Source organism: Acomys russatus, chromosome 15, assembly GCF_903995435.1.
Source record: "Acomys russatus chromosome 15, mAcoRus1.1, whole genome shotgun sequence".
In the NCBI taxonomy this organism is placed as follows: domain Eukaryota; kingdom Metazoa; phylum Chordata; class Mammalia; order Rodentia; family Muridae; genus Acomys; species Acomys russatus.
In genome coordinates, this window is record NC_067151.1 from 58,571,065 (window position 1) to 58,589,429 (window position 18,365).

Consider the following 18,365-nt stretch of genomic DNA (forward strand, 5'->3'; position numbering starts at 1 on the left):
TTTGTAAATATGAATGTAGAAATGTGGACACTGAGATCTGGGGATTAGGGCTGTGGAGAAGCAGAGAATCTGGTGGTGGAGCGACCCCTTGGAGGAATTGTTAGAATTATATGCATGAGTTGCTTTGGTTTGGTTTTTTTGGTTTTTTGTTTGTTTGTTTGTTTGTTTTGTTTTGTTTTGTTTTTAAGCAAAACTTTTCCTAGGCTGCTATTCACAGGACTGTTACTTCCTAATCTGAGTGTCTCCTTTCATTCAGGGAGCACAAATGGAAGCTTCTTGCCCAGGCAGTAGCTTATTTAAAGTCAGTTTGCTTACAGCATGCTCTACTGTTTACCATACTTGCTTCAGACAACCTCGAGGGGTGATTACTCTCCTGTTACAGGTGAGGAAACTCATATTGGACTGTGCTTATGTCCTGAGCTCCACTATGTGCTTGCATGTACGATCTGCTGCCATGCCAAGTGGACGTACAATGCTTTTAGGTAATGACTGGTTTTGATTGCCTTTGTTTCATTAGGGGAGGAAATTGAGTTTTTATTTTTGCTAAAACTTAATGCTTATTACAGTCCCTTGATTCTTTTATGAAGCTCAATCAGAAAGAACACATATATTGAAAGCTTTTAGCCATTCTTACTAGTTTCAAAGATGCCAGACTGTCCTATAAATAAACATAAAATTCTGTTTACTAAACTTTGTGAAAATCAGTCAACTGCAATAGAAAATGAACAGCACAAGTAGTGCCGATTTTCCAAGTGGAAAAATTAAGTCAGAGAGGTCACATGAGCTGTCTTCTGCATCTACATTTATTTTGTTTCTTAATTTTCTGCTGGAGGCACATGGGTCCTTTGGCTGAGTCATTGAGAAGTGCTCCTACCTAGGAAGTTGGTGAGGTTTGTGGGAGTGTTTTCTTGAGGCTCTGTGGTGTTGAGCCTGGTCAGGACGAGCTCTCGTGCAGCCTGCTGCGCATGTGAACAGCAGGCGAGAAATGACTTCTCTCTGTGGAGTTGCTGTGCCCACGAAAGCTCTCACATCTGACATGGGCAATTCGAGCTCCCCCTTCCCAGCTGCAAGAGGAGGGGATGACTCACACCCCAAAGATGGTACACCGCAGAATCGTCCTTGATGTCAAAGACTCTGAAGAGAGCTCTGTGGACTTTGGGGTATGCTTTCAGGGAAAGGAGCCGTGGTGTGAGGCAACATGCCAACGAGGCTCAATGGCAGCCGTGCTAAGCAGAAGTGTATAAAAACCCAGCCTGGCCCCGTGAGCCTGTAGGAAAACACGCCGTCACCCCCACTGCCCTCCAGTCAGTAAGCTACCATTTGTGTGCATTGGGCTTTGTATTCAGCCTCAAGACTTGTCATCTTATTTGGACAGCTTCATTTCTGCAGCTGGTTCTTCTCCATTGAAAGTAATGATCCTTTGATTCTAACATCATAGAAAAGGTTAAGATGTCTCCCAAGGACAAAGAAAGAGAAAGTACCAGTTGGTTGTTAAATGAACTGTTTTTGAAGCTTTTACTTTAAGGTTTCTTATAGGTTAGAAAGAGCCTGGTTTGCTTTCTGGATGAATTGCCCATAAAACAGTCTCCATGTCAAATTTCTGTATGTCCCACATGAGGTACTGCTCTAAAGCTAACAGTTTGAAATTGTATCTGGAACCATATTGACTGGGTTTTGACTATCTAGGCTCTCATCGTGCAAAGTTGTTGTCTTTTAACTACTGCTGAAGAAACATTCATTTGGTCAACGTGCCATCTTTCAGCTCCACACTTTTTTTTTTTTTTTTTTTTTTTTTTAATAAACTGCATCTGAGGTTGCCGGCTTAAAGGTACTTTGCAGTTACTCTGTGCTCTGGAAAAGAAAATTGCCAAAACTTTCTTCTGGAAAAGTAGAATAGAAAAGACAGATCTTCTAACTCTACTGCAAAACACAGCTTCATTCCTCAGAGATGCAAGTGACAAAAGAACTTCCAAAGAGGGGTGTTCTGGGCTTGAAGGCGTTTGACCCATGTGCTTGTCTATTGAGGAGAAACTGCAGGGAGAGGGGGGATGTCCTAGTGCCACTTGGGGACTCTCAGGGGCCTTGGTCTCTGCCCCATTCCGATGCTTGCTTTCCTGTTTGTGGAATAATATGCTTTGGGAACATATAAAAGATTTATTTCAGGCTTCAAGCAAGCGAAGTGTGGAAATAGTATCCATACTGCTCTATACAGCCTTCCTGCGCCATCCTGCCTTTGCGCTGCAGCACAGAGCTCCTGCCGAGCGAACCAGGTTCTCTTGGGTTGGACTAGCTGAAATGTGACTGTAGCTAGAATTGATTTCTTGGCAGTGTACTTTGTGAGCCCCATTCTTGCAGATATAGTTTCTGCTGTCAACTTTTATTACCTTAATTATTTATATTTTGGTTATTCAAGGGAAATGTGTGTTCCCACACTGATTTCCTGCAAATTCTCTCCTAGAGTAAATATATCTCCAAGAACCAAAGTAAGTTTTACATTAGTTTAAAGGCACTCTGCGCAAAGCTGCTGCCTAGGTTCAGCTTAGGCTATGTGTACTTGCAGGCTTTGCTGAGCACACAGCTCAGGTGACTTTGTTGAGAGTTTTGCTCAGATTTTAGAAGCTCTCACACCTGGTAGAAGCAACACTAGGTAGGACCTGTGAGGACCAGAAGAGAAGGCAGAGCTACAGTTGTCTGTGCCTCGCAAGGCCTGAGGAGCACAGCCGGGGCTTGTGGTGGTGACTCGGAGCTTCTGTGGACCCTCCTGGGCTTGCAGCTGGAACCGTGGTTCGGGGTTCTCTGGCTTTCTTTTGTCTTCCCAGGCAGCACCCTGTATCCTAGGACAGCCTCGCATGGCCAGGTCACTTCTTTTCCTCTTGAAGAAACCTGGCTGCATCAGTAACTTTCCCCCTCACAGGAGCTTTCGGCAAAGATTGTGACCCCAGAGACAACACGTTCACATCGTAGACGTGAGTGCTAAGCAGTTCCACTTGCTGGCCTAAAAGCGTTGCTATTGTCCCCCATTCCAGCTCCACCCCAGGCACTAGCATTTGGTTTTAGTCTCATGGCCATGGTTTATAAAGTTGTTGCATTTGAGTTCTGTTTTTCTCACTTTATAAGAATAACCAGAGCCACTGGTTTAATGAAGGCACAACCAAGTCTCTGTGAATATACAGGTGATGGGCCCCTTAAACATCTGCACAGATTTGCTCCTTACACCCTTGCCACCAAGAGTCCAAAGTCCACTTTGAATTCCACAAAGTGCCACATAGTGATATGTTAGAGCCTTACCCAGTTGAAGTAACCTTTGCTGCTCATGTAGGGTAGGTGCAGGGCCTTCTGGGTAGTCAGCTCTTCCCATCAGATATGAGCTGCCCAGGTAGCCATAAGCCCGCCACCTGACTTACCTGCAGTAAGAGAACTAGAGTGCAGTAATTGAGTATGCTTAATATACAAACTAATGAAAGAGATTGGGATCGGTATTGACATACCAGGAGGTACTAGTGTTGGCAGAAGAGAAGTACATGGACTTTCTGGCCACCCATTGTCCTCTGGGGCCCAGAGTAGCATGGATGGCAGGTATGCCACTGCCTTCCTTCCTGACCTGGGGATAGATGTGTGCTCATCCACATGGTCTGGGTGGGTATACCTAAACAAAGACAGACAGTAAGCTTGCCACCTCCTTCTTCTGGTTTCTAAACTGACTGGTTGGGGGCATCTGTAACATCTTTAATATGTCAGGAACTTTTGAACAGCTGGCAGACATAGAATAGTATAGAAGTGCTGGGAACATCTGTTCAGTGGATGAGGCTCACATTGTGCCAGCACTGATAGGTGTTCATTTTCAGTCCTCAGAAAGGCAGCAGACTGCCTCTGTCCTCACAGGCAGTGTCACAGAGATGAGAGCGCCCAGCCTGCAGAGCTCTGCTGCTATCTGGCTGGGTGACCTCAAGCGCAGGGGTGCCTCAGTGTCCTCATCTGCAGAAGCCCTGGCCACACGCGTATAAGGATGATGGAACAGCGTTAACAGAGGAACCAGGAACCTGAGGGTACCTGCATTATTGTCATTAGCAGTGGCAGCCATGTGCAGCTGCCTACTAAGTCCACTGCTGTTGTCTGTGTCAAACAGGCTCAGTAGTTGTATCCCACCTAATCCATAGTCTCAAGGTTTGAGTTAAAGTCACCTGTGGTCCAAATGGCAAATGGAAAATTCTAGAAAAACAAAACAATTTATAAGTTAAAAAAACTTCTGCCACAGTATATTCTGGCTGTTGTTTTGTTGTTCTTAGTCGCTACCATGTCTGATTAATAAATTAAGCATCATGGGTATGCATAGGTAGGGAAAAGTGTAGGGCTTAGCACTAGCTGAGGTTCTGACATTACTGCTGCTCTTGGAATCTGATCGTGGTAAACTGTAGCACAGACACCATATTTAGCAAATACTCTGAAGAGCCCTTGACCAGCCTTGAATTACTAATCCAAGGTCCCAAACGGCAGCCAAGGGCACTCCCCATCACATAGGCAGCTGTTTGTTGCTTAGCTAGTGTCTCCTGGGCCTCTTCCTGACTACCACTGGACAGCTGTCTGCATCAGGTCTCTTTCTACTGTAAATGCAGCTCAGCCATGTTTCTGGACCAGAATCAGCATCACAGAATGTGTGACTTAGAGCAAGACATGGAGATGCGAAGTGAGCCCTCGGCCTGTTTCAGCTGGATGGGCTTCCTCCGTTTCATCATCTCTCAAGGTGGACTACAAAAAACAGTGCAGGAGCGCATCACTTCCAGAGCCCAGGCAAGGGTAAACTGATGCTTCTTCCAGCAGCAAAGCAAGCTTAGCCTCTGTTTTGCCTCTCATCAGCATGGGTTAGCCGGCAAGTCCATCAGTAACTGAGGGTTCCTGCTAGTGCCTAAGCAACTGACCTGACATTGGCTCTGTATATCATTGAATGCTTTGAGAAATGAGACTAAAAAGATGCTTTCCACTCGAAGGCTGCCCAGTATTATACACAGGACAGGGTCTGTGGTCCTTGCTGCTTTAGCCATCAGCCAGGAGACTGACTTGCTGTGTGGCTGAGCTTTGGATAGATCGGGGCTTGTTGTTTGGGGAAAGATATTAAAGGCCTAACTAATGCAGTGGCCTTGCTGTACTGCTCTCATAGGATTTTTGTATAAGAATTATCAGTCCACTGTTTTCCTGACAAAACCAGATGGCTGAGCTGCCATGTTCATCAGAGACTGCAGAGATCTGTGCCAAGCTTATTAGCATTTGCCAATCTCATAGAACTAAGAAAACTGTGAAAAGCAGCAGACGTGTGTGTGTGTGTGTGTGTGTGTGTGTGTGTGTGTGTGTGTGTGTGTGTGTGTTGGTATCCTTGGAAAGTGGACTACTGTTTTGAAGAGCAGAGCAGGCAGTCCCTCTGCAGTCACTCTCTAGGGGCAGCTGTGGCAGCAGCAGCAGGCACAGCCTCCTGCAGCCTCCCTCCCTGTTGCCATTGCAAGCTTCATCTCCTTGCTGAACTGTGCGCTGAAACCCTGCATCCCCCAGTGCAGTAGAGATCCAGCTCAGAGAGGCATCCTCACAGCACTGGCAGGAGAAGACAAACAGAAGTCTGACTCGCAGCGTTATCCATCCAATAATAAAACCACCCAAGAGTAAAGGAGAAGCTATCCGTCACGTCACAGCCACTCGGCCAAGCCTGCAGCCTGAGTGTACTACTTCTAGGTGGATTTTGGAGCGCTCTCCTTGCAAAGCAGCAAGTTCTCCTGACAGCTCATTCCACCAATGGGCCAGCGTGTGGGAGAGGACAGGAAGCCTCTGTCTGCCCAGTGTGGGCTGCATAGCCCTTCCTTCCCTCCTCAGACTCATGAACCAGTGGGAAAGTGTGAAGACTTTCCAGAAGTTAAGCAACCCTTCCCCTTCAAGCTGTCTGCATTGCCTTTATCTAGTCAAGTTTGGGCTGCTGAGGTACCCTTTGCCCTAGTTTAGCATGAGCAGAATAATAATAGTAGCTCAAAAGGAGATGCACGCGGTGATTGTGGGATTAGTCAGTAGGCTTGTCACCAGAGAATTTATCTGTTACAAAGGCCACAAAGATACTTTTTAATATGGAATTTCTACCTTAGCAGCTGAGTGCCCCTGTACATTTCAAAACTTGCATAGTAGCTAAAGTTTGAGTGCACTTTTGGTATGTCTCACTTCTTAGTATCTTGTTTTTCTAGATTGTTCTTTTGATTAATGAAGGATTCTATGAAAGGGGGAAAGGTTGGAGGTTTAGCTGCAGAGTGAACATAAGAATATTTTGAGGATAATGTTTAGTTTGAATTTCAATGGGTAAGGAAAAATATGCTGCTTAAAAATAGACCATTGGAACAACCACCAGCTCCAAGGACTACACCACCTCTGGCCTCCATGGATACCTGCACTCACATGTATATTACACCCCCCAACACCCGATGCATATATTAAACCTTTAAAAACATACCATCTGCACTTGGAGGTTTAAACCTCTACTACAAATAGAACATGTTTTATTTTTCTTACAGAAGTACTCAGTCACTCTGAGTAGCTACAGTATATAACTTGATGAGTGCCAAGGCTACTCTCATGCAAAATTGTGGCAATCCCTAGTATTAAAAGGTGAATGTGGCACAACAAAGGACATGTGTTCGCATGTGACAGAAACCCTGATCCCATCCACTGGTTCTTCGCAAGAATCTAATGTGGTCAGGACTAAGTTGGCTGTATTTAGCAGAGGGCAGAGTGAGCAGGAAGAGCATGGCCCTCACATGCCTTAGTCCAGGGGGAACAAACAGGAAAGCCCATGGAACAGGTCACTCATGGACCAGCCCACGGATATTTATATCATGGCCGTGAACAGAGGCAAGGCCTGGAGTCAGATGCTTTCTCCACCCACTGTGGAGCTGGTCTCACTGGGTTGCACATGTACGCTTTCTGGCTTGGTTTAGACCATCCCAGCACCATTGCCTACTTCTCAGGACAACAGGAGGAAGAAGACTGGTGGCTGTGTTCCATTTGTTACCTCCTTTGCCTGTGGTCACCAGCATGTCAAGGAAGGCACAGGCCAGAAGAGAGAAAGGGCATCAAAGTCAAGCCGTGCAAGCCCACTTCACCACCCAGGACTTTCAGCTGGCAGGGGCCTGAGTGGCAGGCAAGTGTGGAGGATGGTGAATTTCACTCTCCTCAGGTTCTTTGAAAAAATGCTGTGTGTGTGTGTTCAGAGTGGCAGTAGAAGGATCTTTATATTTGCTGAAAATGAACAGATTGCTCTGGTGACAGCTCGGGGTTTCAGAAGGAAAGAGTAGAAGTCTTGTGGAGGCAGAAGGCAGTGGCTTCAAGTTGCCTTCCGAATGTGGGCCTTTCGGTTTGGGAAGGAGATGTATGTAGGTATTTGTGTGTTGTGTGTGTGTGTGTGTGTGTGTGTGTGTGTGTGTGTGTGTGTGTGTGTGTGTGTGTACATATGTACACATACACTATATATATAGAGATATAGAGAGATGAGAGATATAGATATATGCTTTTTCTTTCTTTTTTTTTTTTTAACAGAATGAAGTTGGCCTACTGGAGTTCTTCCAAAATGTGATAAAAGAAACTAGGGCAGAGCCAAAAAAGGTGACTAACTGGGTCCTGAACACTTTTCTGTGCTATTTAAAGCAGCAGAATCTTGCAGTCAGTGAAAGGTGAGTGAGGTCTGGGATTTCTTTCTTTCTGCATCATGAACTGTGTCTAGAGGCAATTGAAATAGGGCAGGGCGAATATTTTACTCTGCTTGTTCTCCCTCAGGGTCCCCCAACAAGACAACAAATGTCCCCTTTGAATTCCACATTCTAAAAATATCCTCCAGCCCATCTGAAAGTTCACTCTGTGCTCAAACCCCTGACAGTGCCCTGTGTCTGCGGTACTGGGTTAGGGTTAGTAGCTCAAGGATGGACAAGACAAGGAATTGGCTCACCTGTGGTCAATATAAACCCACGAAAGGCAGTCTCCTCAGTCTGGGCCTGGTGTGCTAGAGGCATGCATGTGGCACTGTAAGGCACAAAACTGGGATCTTTGTAGGGCCCGGGGAGACCACCCGAGGCCTTCCTCAGGAACCGATTCGGGAGCCAAGCCGGAAGAACTTTGGAGTTACTGAGTGAGTGGGGGTATAGGTACAAACATCTGCAAGTTCCATAATAAGCGGTCGCAGGAGCTCTGAAAACCCAAGGCTCTGGGCTGCTGAGCTAGGCTGGCTGGAGAGGTGGGTAGCAGGCTGGAGAGATGACCAGATGCCACCTGGAGGATTTTCAGGCCAAACTGTGGATCACAGAGACACTCCAATTTCATACCGGAGGATTACGGCATATATTAATAGCCTGGCACTTATAACAAAATATCCCGGATGAGTCCCTTAAATAGACATTGGTTTCTACAGGCTGAGAAAAACGGCATAATCAGGACACCAGCTGATCTGTTACTTGCTGGACTTCAGATGGCCATCGGCTTCCTCTCTCCTCTCATGGTGGAGTGCTGGAGGAATAGGGAGGAAAGGTTGTTTGGTGTCTTCTTACAAAGTTCCTAATCCCATTGCAAGGTCCCACCCTCATCGCTTTATCCCACCATACACTCTGAAGAGCTTACTTCCTAACACCATCACATCAACATCAGATGCTTAGAGCTTCGGTATGTGTATTGTTGGGGTGGGCACAATTCGGTCCTTAGCAAAGTAAGGGTGCAGTCAAGATGGCCAGTAGGGAGCATCTCTTGAGACTGCTGATGAGCAGTGCCCTTGATAGGGGACGGTGAGTAGGGAACAGTGGCCTGGCTGACATGAGCTAGACCAAGAAAGGAATCATTCTCTCATACTTGCCCAGCTTCTACATTTCTTACTTGGGCACCGAGGTGAAATAGATGGCTGTCTTTTGAGGTCGAGCTGAAGGAAAAGTGAAGGCAAAGGGTCTGGGAAGGATGTTCTGAGGAGTTGAACTGCTGGTATAACAGACTCCTGCCGTGGAGTGTGCAGCCGTCAAGGCATGTGGACCCACCGCTGACAGGACTGTCTAGGAGGTGCACATAGGAGCTCTCACTTGTTCATTCTGCAGTAACAGAAGAGCAGCCACAGGACAAGCACAGGCACTTCTCTGAGAGAAGCCAGTCACAAGGAAGCAGCAAAGAGGGGCTGGGAGAGGGGAGGAGGCACCCCAGCTAAGGCCTGAGCTGAGAACACGCAGGGCTAGTCAGATGGTCACAGGGTGAGTGGTCCTGACCTGGGACACTCTTGGAAATGTAGAAGCGAGACCCAGAGTCACATGGCGCTGTGGAGTAAATGGTGCATACACAGCATGTGCAGTGAAGAGTCCCTGCAGAGACTGTCCTGAGGTGGCTGAGGATCGCTCCGTGCCTCTCTCAGAAGCAGGACCAGTTGCAGTGTTTCCCAGCAGGGAATGTGTGAGCATGTCCAAGGGGCAAAGCTAAAGCTGCAGCACAGTGGTTAAGCATCCCAGGAAGACTTGAGGAGGCTGATGGGTTCAGGGCTGCTGGAGGAATGACCAGCTGCAATGGGGAAGGCAGAGGGCATCTAGAAAGCCCCCTCCCCGCTGATGGTCTTAGGAAACAGCTAAGGGCATGCATGCCTGAGAACAGGACCCAGAAACTAAGAGAACGAAAGGATCAGTGACCGGCATGTACCACCTGCAGGGCTACCTCTGCATCCCTTCCAGGGCCTTTTGAGTAGAAGAGGAATATGAAGGCTAGGGTAAGTGTAGGATTGACACGGGGCACCATTTCATGGGGTGGAGCATAGTGTCCAGAGCACAGTCTGTTCTCGGGATCCAAGCTGGAGATGGAGTTGTGATCTTAAAAGGGCTGGATGGGACTGAATGAAATTGGAAGACTTAAAGATCCCAATCCATTCTTCCTGGATACCCTGCCTTCAGAATAATGGGAAGAGTCAAGTACAGGAAGCTTAACCTTGAGGTGTCAGGCTCTTCTTTCATGGAGACACATTAGCTGTCCAGAATCCGAGATTATCTGACAGCAGCAAATTAGTAGGCTGCGTGGCTGCCACCACTGAGCCTGAATTCTGATGGTTTATTTATTTAACTGATGAGAGGTGTCTCTCAGGATCAGTGTGACAGGTACTGATCTTTGTCAAGTTTAGTCCTGGTGTAGCTGCAGTTTGCAGCCAGCCTTCCATAGCTGGGGTTCAGCCAACTGCAGATTGAAAACATCTTTGAAAAATTGCATCAGTAATGACCGTGTACAGATTCGGGTTTTATCAGTATTTCCTAACCAACACATGTAACAACTGTTTACATACCACCCATATCATGTTAGGTAGGCACTCAAGGAATGATGCAAGCATGGGGAAGGGTGAGCACAGGTTCTTGATGAAGACTGTGTCGCCGTGTGCAGAAAACATGAGCATCTGCAGGTGTCAGTATCCATGGGATAGTGTGCCCGGCTAGAGCAGCAGTGTGCCAGTTGTCCAAGTTTGTGAGAAGCCTGGAGACACGGGAATTATTTGCCTATTGTATGTCATGCATTGTGAGAGCAAAACTGTACAGGGAAGTCCCATCTGCTATTAGGTCAGTCGAGAAATCTATAGAAGAAATTTATAACCAAAGTAATCAATGAGGTCATGTGATGATTCCTGTAAGGCAACATTCTTTTTTTTTTTTTTTTTTTTTTTTTTTTTTTTTTTTATTAATTTATTCTTGTTACATCTCAATGTTTATCCCATCCCTTGTATCCTCCCATTCCTCCCCCCCCATTTTCCCATTATTCCCCTCCCCTATGACTGTTCCTGAGGGGGATTACGTCCCCCTATATATTCTCATAGGGTATCAAGTCTCTTCTTGGCTACTTGCTGTCCTTCCTCTGAGTGCCACCAGGTCTCCCCCTCCAGGGGACATGGTCAAATGTGAGGCACCAGAGTATGTGAGAAAGTCGTATCACACTCTCCACTCAACTGTGGAGAATATTCTGACCATTGGCTAGATCTGGGAAGGGGTTTAAAGTTTACCTCCTGTATTGTCCTTGGCTGGTGCCTTAGTTTGAGCGGGACCCCTGGGCCCAAATCTGCCTATCATATTGTTCTACTTGTAGATTTCTAGGACCCTCTGGATCCTTTTATTTTGCTGTTCTCCCATGCGTCTCTCATTTAGAGTCCCAATAGGATGCCTTCCCCTCTGTCCCAGTTTCCTGGTAAGTGAAGGCTTTCGTGGGACATGCCCCTTGGGCTAGTATGCAGATATAAGTGAGTATATACCATTTGAGTCTTTCTGCTTCTGGGTTAACTCACTCATTATGATCATTTCTAGCTCAATCCATTTATCCACAAATTTCGGGAATTCCTTGTTTTTAATAGCTGAGTAGTATTCCATAGTGTATATGTACCACAGTTTCTTTATCCACTCTTCTACTGAGGGACACTTAGGCTGTTTCCATGTTCTGGCTATTATGAATAAGGCAAGGCAACATTCTTAAGTGACCTTACATTCTTTCTCTTTCCCTCTCTACCCCTCATCTTTTATAGCATCATTGTATGAATTTTTGTGTCTGCTTCAAATTCATATATTATGATCCTAGAAATCAGAATCTTGGGTGTTAGTCATGAATATGGAACTTTTAAAAATCAGATAAGTGCTGTTATGCAAGAGGTCTTGGAGAGCTAGCTTGCCCTTTAACTCATGTGAGGACACATCGAGAAGGTACCAGGAAAAGAAGGCAGGAACTCACTAAATACAGGTGTTACGGCATCTTGTTCTTCTATTTCCGGTCTTGAGAACTGTGAGGGATAGTGTTTCTGTCTGTAAGCACTCCACCTATGGTATTCTGTTGCAGCAGCTGAGATGGACCATGACAGCCCTTGGTTTATGAATGGTGACCTCTTTGCACGCTCTAGAAACCTAATGCAGCCTCAGTGCTTAGTACAGTTCTCTACATGGTCTACGGTACAAGATAAATGGTGGCTGTATTTCGTGGATTGTAGAACACCCAAGCAGCGTACATTTTGAAAACCAGCTGATTCTTACTTCTTGCCAGTAAAGATGGGAAGCTAGAAAAGGCTATGGTTTGCTTTGCAGCCTTTTGCCTCACTCCTTTTTAGGCTTTCATCAAGATAGTTCATAGACCTTCTGAGGACGGATTTGGTACAACTGCTGATTTCCACTCAGACTTACCTTGTGCCCATGCTTGGGGATAAATAGTAGTTTAAGGGTGATGGGCTTCCTTAGATTGAACGAGCAGCCCTAATAAGGCACTTGAATCAAAGCACGGTGAACTTGAACGTTAGCAGTTTGGAGCTCCTAGAGACTGGGGATGGGTAAGCTGGAGCTCCCTGCCTGTTACCTACAAGTTTCTAAATACACAAATAGCGAATGACAGGAACCAAAGTCAGAAGGTGTTTTCCGGCTGTATCGAGTGCTTCAGCCTTTTAACACTGGCATACTTATGTGCTATTTATAAACAGTTCCAGTCTTAACTAGACCCCGATGACCTCAGATAGTCATTTCAGTGCCCCAGGTACTGTGTATATTTACAAATCCTGGAGCATGCATTTGTGAAGATGTGGCCCATGAGGCTGCCTTCTCGGCAATCTGAGTGCAGGCCGCTCTTCTCTGAATGTGAGTTAGTAACACCTAGTGTTACTTTCCCGAACTTTCTGTGTCACAGTGTCGTGCTAATAAGTCACATAATATAAGTGGAAATATTGTCAGTTTCTAGGCCCATCTGTGTCCAGAAAGGCATGTGAACCTGCAGGTATGCAAGGACAATGCATGTAGAAGGCCTGTGAGGGCAGGTGAATGTCTGGTGGACAGGGAGTTTATACCTGCATAAAAACACTCAGGAAAGTAGTTTTGTTAGCTGTTTTGTTTGAAGTAATTTTCAGGTTCATCTTTCAGTAAAAAAGATTTAATTACTAGATTTTATTGTCCCCTTTTCTTTGTGGTTCGTGAATTTTGCAGTCACCTCCTTTTTTGAACTAATTGCACTGAACAGCTGTTTATGGCTGCAGCTGCTGCCAAGCAGCTGTTATTGTTGGGTGGTAAAATAATTTTAAAAAGCACACTAGTATAAAAACTCATAATTCTAAACAGAAAATAACAAAGCCTGTTAGCCTATTATGTCCATCCTTGGGTATGGTTAATTATTTAAACATACAAGAGTGAGAGTTTGGGTTCTGGTAGCCTGTGGACACTGTGATGATGTAAAATGTTGACTTTTTCTCTCTTTTCTGGGGGCTGCTAGTCCTGTCACACCCACTGCGCTTGCTGAGCTCCTCGACCTGCTGGACAGTAAAGCAATTTCTTCATCAGCAGCTAAGCAGGTATGTGCACATTCCCAGAAGGCTTCTCATTGCTCCACAATCTGGTTATTATTTTCTGTAAAACCCAAATGGCATCACTAAGTGAATTTCATTACCGAAGTCTTAAGTGCCCATGAGTCTGAATGCTGGAAGATTTCATTTGGCAAAGGTAGAGAGCCAGCCTAGCGCAGCACAGGGACGAAACACAGGGATTCAGCTTCTGGTCTTAGCTTATTGGGAGAACTAGGTATTGTGCCCTGAGTGTCTGCCCCAAATGCTGCTGACCACGCCTCCCCAGTGTCATGGCCAGGCAGCCACAGCTTGGCCCCTAGGCCACCCACTCCTCGCCTGTCCTCACCATGGGCTCCAAGGCTGTCTCTGTTCCTCTGTTCCCGTCACAGGCCTGCCCTTAGGGAGCTGACGCTCAGTCAGGAGGCTGGGGTCCTCCTACATGCATAGAAGGTGATAGTTTACATGCGCACGTGGGTTTGGAGATAGAGGAAAAGGAGCATCATGTAAAGTGACTGCCTCCCTAACCACCCCCACTAACAAGGCTAGGTGGGTGAGTGCTTCGTAGAATTCAGAAATCTCTACAGACGAGTACCAGAAAGATAAAGAACACCTAGCGGCTGCCTCGTCTCAACTTCAGAGATTGCGCAGCTGTCAGCGCGTCAGCCAAAAACCTAATGTTATTTTAATGGTGCCTTTTGCATTTAATATTTACACACTCTGACAGTGGTGGCAGGTTACAAAGTGAGGCTTTGGGGGAAGCAGCCGCTTTTGGTTAATTATGAGACACCACTGAGCGTCCTCCAATCTCTCTTCTGTGCAGCTGGAGACGGGGACCAGGGAAGGCTCTGTGAGCCACCTGTGTGAGCTGTCAGCAGCAGGGACCCAGCACTTAGGAGGAGCTTTGGCTTGCCCAGGTGTCAGAGGATTACAAATGTTCATGACAGTGCTGAGCAGTTGTGGGAAGAGTGGATGGCCTGGGGGCAGAAAAACTACTTACACACATAAAAGCAGATGAAATGAAAGAAGGAAAACCTTCCCCTTGCTCTTCCTACCCACCCTGCCCCACAAAAATACAACCAGTGTGCACCAAGCAAGGCAGTTCCAGCAGGGAAAAATAGAAAGGGCCGGAAGATGCTGACAGCCGCCCATAGAGACACGTTTGATTTTATCAACTTCCAACATGTCTAAAGGAGCGGGTGAATCCTGGCTTCTGTGAGGCAGGGAAATGGAAATAAAGACCTGGCCTGCAAAGTGTTGAATGTGCGCTACTCGGGGGTCTCCCTGACAGACCAGGGCCTTGGAGACGTTGTCTTGTATTTTCTGCTCTTAGTTTTCTGTTTGTAAGAAAACCATTGATTTTTTTCTGAGCAGAATAATGAATATTGTGTTTATTGATTATAAAGGACTTAAGTAGCCGTTCATGGTGATACAAGGCTATAACACCAGTTCTCAGGAGACTAAGGCAGAGGGGTCCAGACTTCCAAGTCAGCCTGAGCTACACAGTGAGTTCATGGCCATGCTGAGCTGGGAGTCCCTGCTTGCAGCCGGCAGACAGACAGAAGCCTTCAGTAATGCACTACATGTGTAGATCCTCAAACACTACCCTGGAAATAGATGTCGTGGCTGTTGGGGGAGCATCATTTTGGGACTCTACTCATGTATGTTCAAGGAATGAGGAAAGGAGGGAGGTGGGGCCCACGGCAGCCAGACACAAACCCAGAGGGATGAAGACTGCAAAAAAGAAGCTGTAATTTAATTAGTTTTTATTACGTGTAGTTTGATTTTTTTTTTACTTACTACTAAGTATTTTTTTAGTATGTTAAGATAGCACTTTCTAAAATAACCTATAATCATTTGTATTTCCATGATATTGGTGGTAATGCCTCCTTTCTCATGTTCGGTTTTTATTTTTTCTGTTTTTATTTTTTGAGATAGTCTTTCTGTGTCGCTCTGGCTGTCAACAGACTTGTTATCCTGCTGTCTCAGACTTAGGGTGCTGGGATTTACATGGCTTGGTTTTTTTGTTTGTTTGTTTTTGTTTTGTTTTCTTTCTTTTTTTAAATTTTTTTATTTTTTAGTTTATTATTATTTACTCAGATTACATCCCGATTGCTGTCCTCTCGCTTGTATCTTCCCGTCCCCCCTCCTTCCCTTTTTCACCCGATCCCCTCCCCTAGACCTCTGACAGAGGGGTCCTCCTCCCCCACCATCTGACCACAGCCTATCAGGTCTCATCTGGACAGCCTGCTTCCCCTTCCTCTGTGTGCCTGCCGTGCCTCCCCACCAAGGAAGAGTGATCAGATCGGGGGCACCAGAGTTCATGTCAGAGGCAGTTCCCACTCTCCCCACAGCTGGGGAGAATGAGCTGTCCACTGGCTATATCTGAATATGGAGTCTAGCTTTGCTGCATGCACTGTCTTGGATGACGCAACAGTTTGTGCCAGGCCCCCTGTGTTCAGATCTGCTGGCCTTGATGGTCTCCCTGTGGGGCTCCTGAACCCTCTCGGTCCTTCCATCTTCCCTCCCACTCTTCCATACCACTCTCAGCACTCCACCCAGAGTCTGGTTGTGAGTCTCAGCATCTGTCCCAATCCCCTGCTAGGTGAAGTCTCTCAGAGAACATCTATGTTGGGCTAATATTTACTTATAAGTGAGTATGTACCATGGGTGTCTTTCTGGGTCTGGATTACCTCACTTAGGATGATCGTTTCTAGTTCCATCTATTTGCCTGCGAATTTCAAGATTTCTTTCTTTTTAATATCTGAGTAGTAGTCCATAGTGTAAATGTACCACAGTTTTTTTAATCCATTCTTCCATTGAGGAACATCTAGGTTGTTTCCAGATTCTATTATGAATAAAGCTGCTATGAATATAGTTGAGCAAATGTCCTTGTTGTATGGTGGAGCATCTTTTGGGTATATACCCAGGTGTCATATAGCTGGTCTTGAGGTAGCACTACTCCCAATTTTCTGAGAAAGTGCCAGATTGATTTCCAAAGTGGTTGTACAAGTTTACACTCCCACCAGCAATGGAGGAGTGTTCCCCTTTCTCCACATCCTTACCAGCATGTGCTGTCACTTGAGTTTTTTATCTTAGCCAATCTGTAGGTGTATTTCTCTATCTATCTCTCTCTTTTGTTTGTTTGGAGACATGGTTTCTCTGTGTAGCCTGATCAGGTGTTTTCTGTAACTGGATGTTACAACATTGGGTACATATTGATTTATAACGTTGATTCTTTTTTATTAAATGATCTCTTAATGATTATGTTATTGGTTCTTGAGTTCTTTTAATTCATTCCACTAATCTGTTTTGTTGTTTTGTTTTGTTTTGTTGAGACAGGGTCTCTCTGTGTAGCCTTGGCTGTCCTGGAACTCACTTTGTAGATCAAGCTGGCTTCAAACTCACATTGATCCACCTGCCTCTCCCTCCCAAGTGCTGGGATTAAAGGTGTGGGCCACCACCACCTGGCTCAATCTGCATATTTTAATTAGAAATTTAGCTCACTTATATTCAATATTATTACATTTGTAAAGACTATTGAAGAGTATGGCTTTAAGCCTCCCATTCTGTTGATTTTCTTGCAGATGAATATTCTTTATTTTTCCTTTGTTCACCTTTATGCTTGTTTGTTGTATTGGTAATGTTTGATTCTTTCCTGTTTCTCCTTTGTGTGAATACCTACTCTGCTAATGTTAAAATATTGTGATGGTAGCTCTCTTTCACTTCTGGACACATCATTGGGTTGGTTGGTTTTCACTTGTCCTGCGGGGTCTTTGTCTTTCACCTTGAAGGTCAGATGTGCTAAGTATAATAATCTCAATAATCTCGTTTGGGTTTTTTTGTTTTTGTTTTTGTTTTTGTTTTTTAAGGACTTGAAATTTTTCATTCTGCTTCTCCCTGGCCTATAAGGTTTCCAGTGAAAAATCTGCTGTAGTTCTAACAGGGTCACTTTTAACTCAGTACTTTCTTGGCCCTATACTCTTGACAGCTTGATTATAATACTATGGTGGAGATCTTTTCTGGTCATATCTGTTTAGGGCCGTGGTCTCCTATACTTGGGTTCCTATGTGTCTTCCAACATCAGAGGCGCCGGCTGCATTGCGTCATCACAGTGCACTCAGCCTTTGCTGCCTGCCCTCAGATCGGCCAGTTTCACAGGCTGCAATTGTGAATGCTGCTTCTTTTTCCTTTTCCCTTTTCTGTTGGACTGATACTTCCAAGGACCCGTCTTCCAGCCTAGTTACTCTGCCTGTTACTCTACTCCATTACAGACTCAGACTGTTGGCTGAATTTCTTTATTTGACTTACGAACTCTTCATTTCTAGGGTTTCTGTTTGTTCTTTTTTCAAGTCTCCATTTCTGACAATTTCTCATTCCTGTCATCCATGCGCTTCCTAATTTCATTTACCTGTTCATCTTTATTCTCACTGGTGTTTTTATTTTATTTTTTTAATTATTCAAAGCAGTTCAAACAGGCACAGTGTAGATAGCGTGGCGTTTGGGGAACCCACTGTATGGCTACATTTGGAAGCTGTTGTTCTTATCAGGAAACAAGGATTTCCCCGACACTGTTTATGTCAGATCTTAGTGTAAGGGTGTGTAGCGCTGGCTGAACCAGCAGGAATCAGAGGCCCAGAGCACCTGATTTCTGAGGAGACAGGGGTCTAGGATAGGTACTTGACAGGGAAAAGTGGGGACAAGAACAATACACACATACATACACATACACACACACACACGCCCCATAGCAGTCAGTCCTAACAGCAGTACACAGCTAGACAGCTCCTAGTGGCCAACAGTGGGAACCAGATGGGGATAATGGCAGCTACTGAGGTAATGTCCACCTAGAAGGAAGCTCTCGGGGCGTGGGGACAGGAGTTAAGGCAATGGCTGGAGCTTTTCTTTCCACAACTCTTTTCAGCTACAGTGCTGAAAGGACAAGAAAGTCCCATCTAGCCTGAGGGGCAAAACTCCCCTCAGAGGCTCCCCTGTGTGTGTGGCTGAGGACGAGGTGACAACCGGGACTTTTCTCCGAAAACTCAGCTTAACTGCC

General features: G+C 45.6%; 1 protein-coding gene across 1 annotated transcript in view; it reads left to right on the top strand.

The window, feature by feature from the left end:
• The window catches only part of Gatb (glutamyl-tRNA amidotransferase subunit B), a 76,194-nt gene that overhangs the window by 49,858 nt on the left and 7,971 nt on the right, over positions 1-18,365 (top strand). The window contains exons 10-11 of the mRNA XM_051157389.1: positions 7,561-7,694; positions 13,243-13,321. Coding sequence (XP_051013346.1) covers positions 7,561-7,694; positions 13,243-13,321 — 213 coding nt within the window. The remainder of the gene's footprint in view (positions 1-7,560; positions 7,695-13,242; positions 13,322-18,365) is intronic.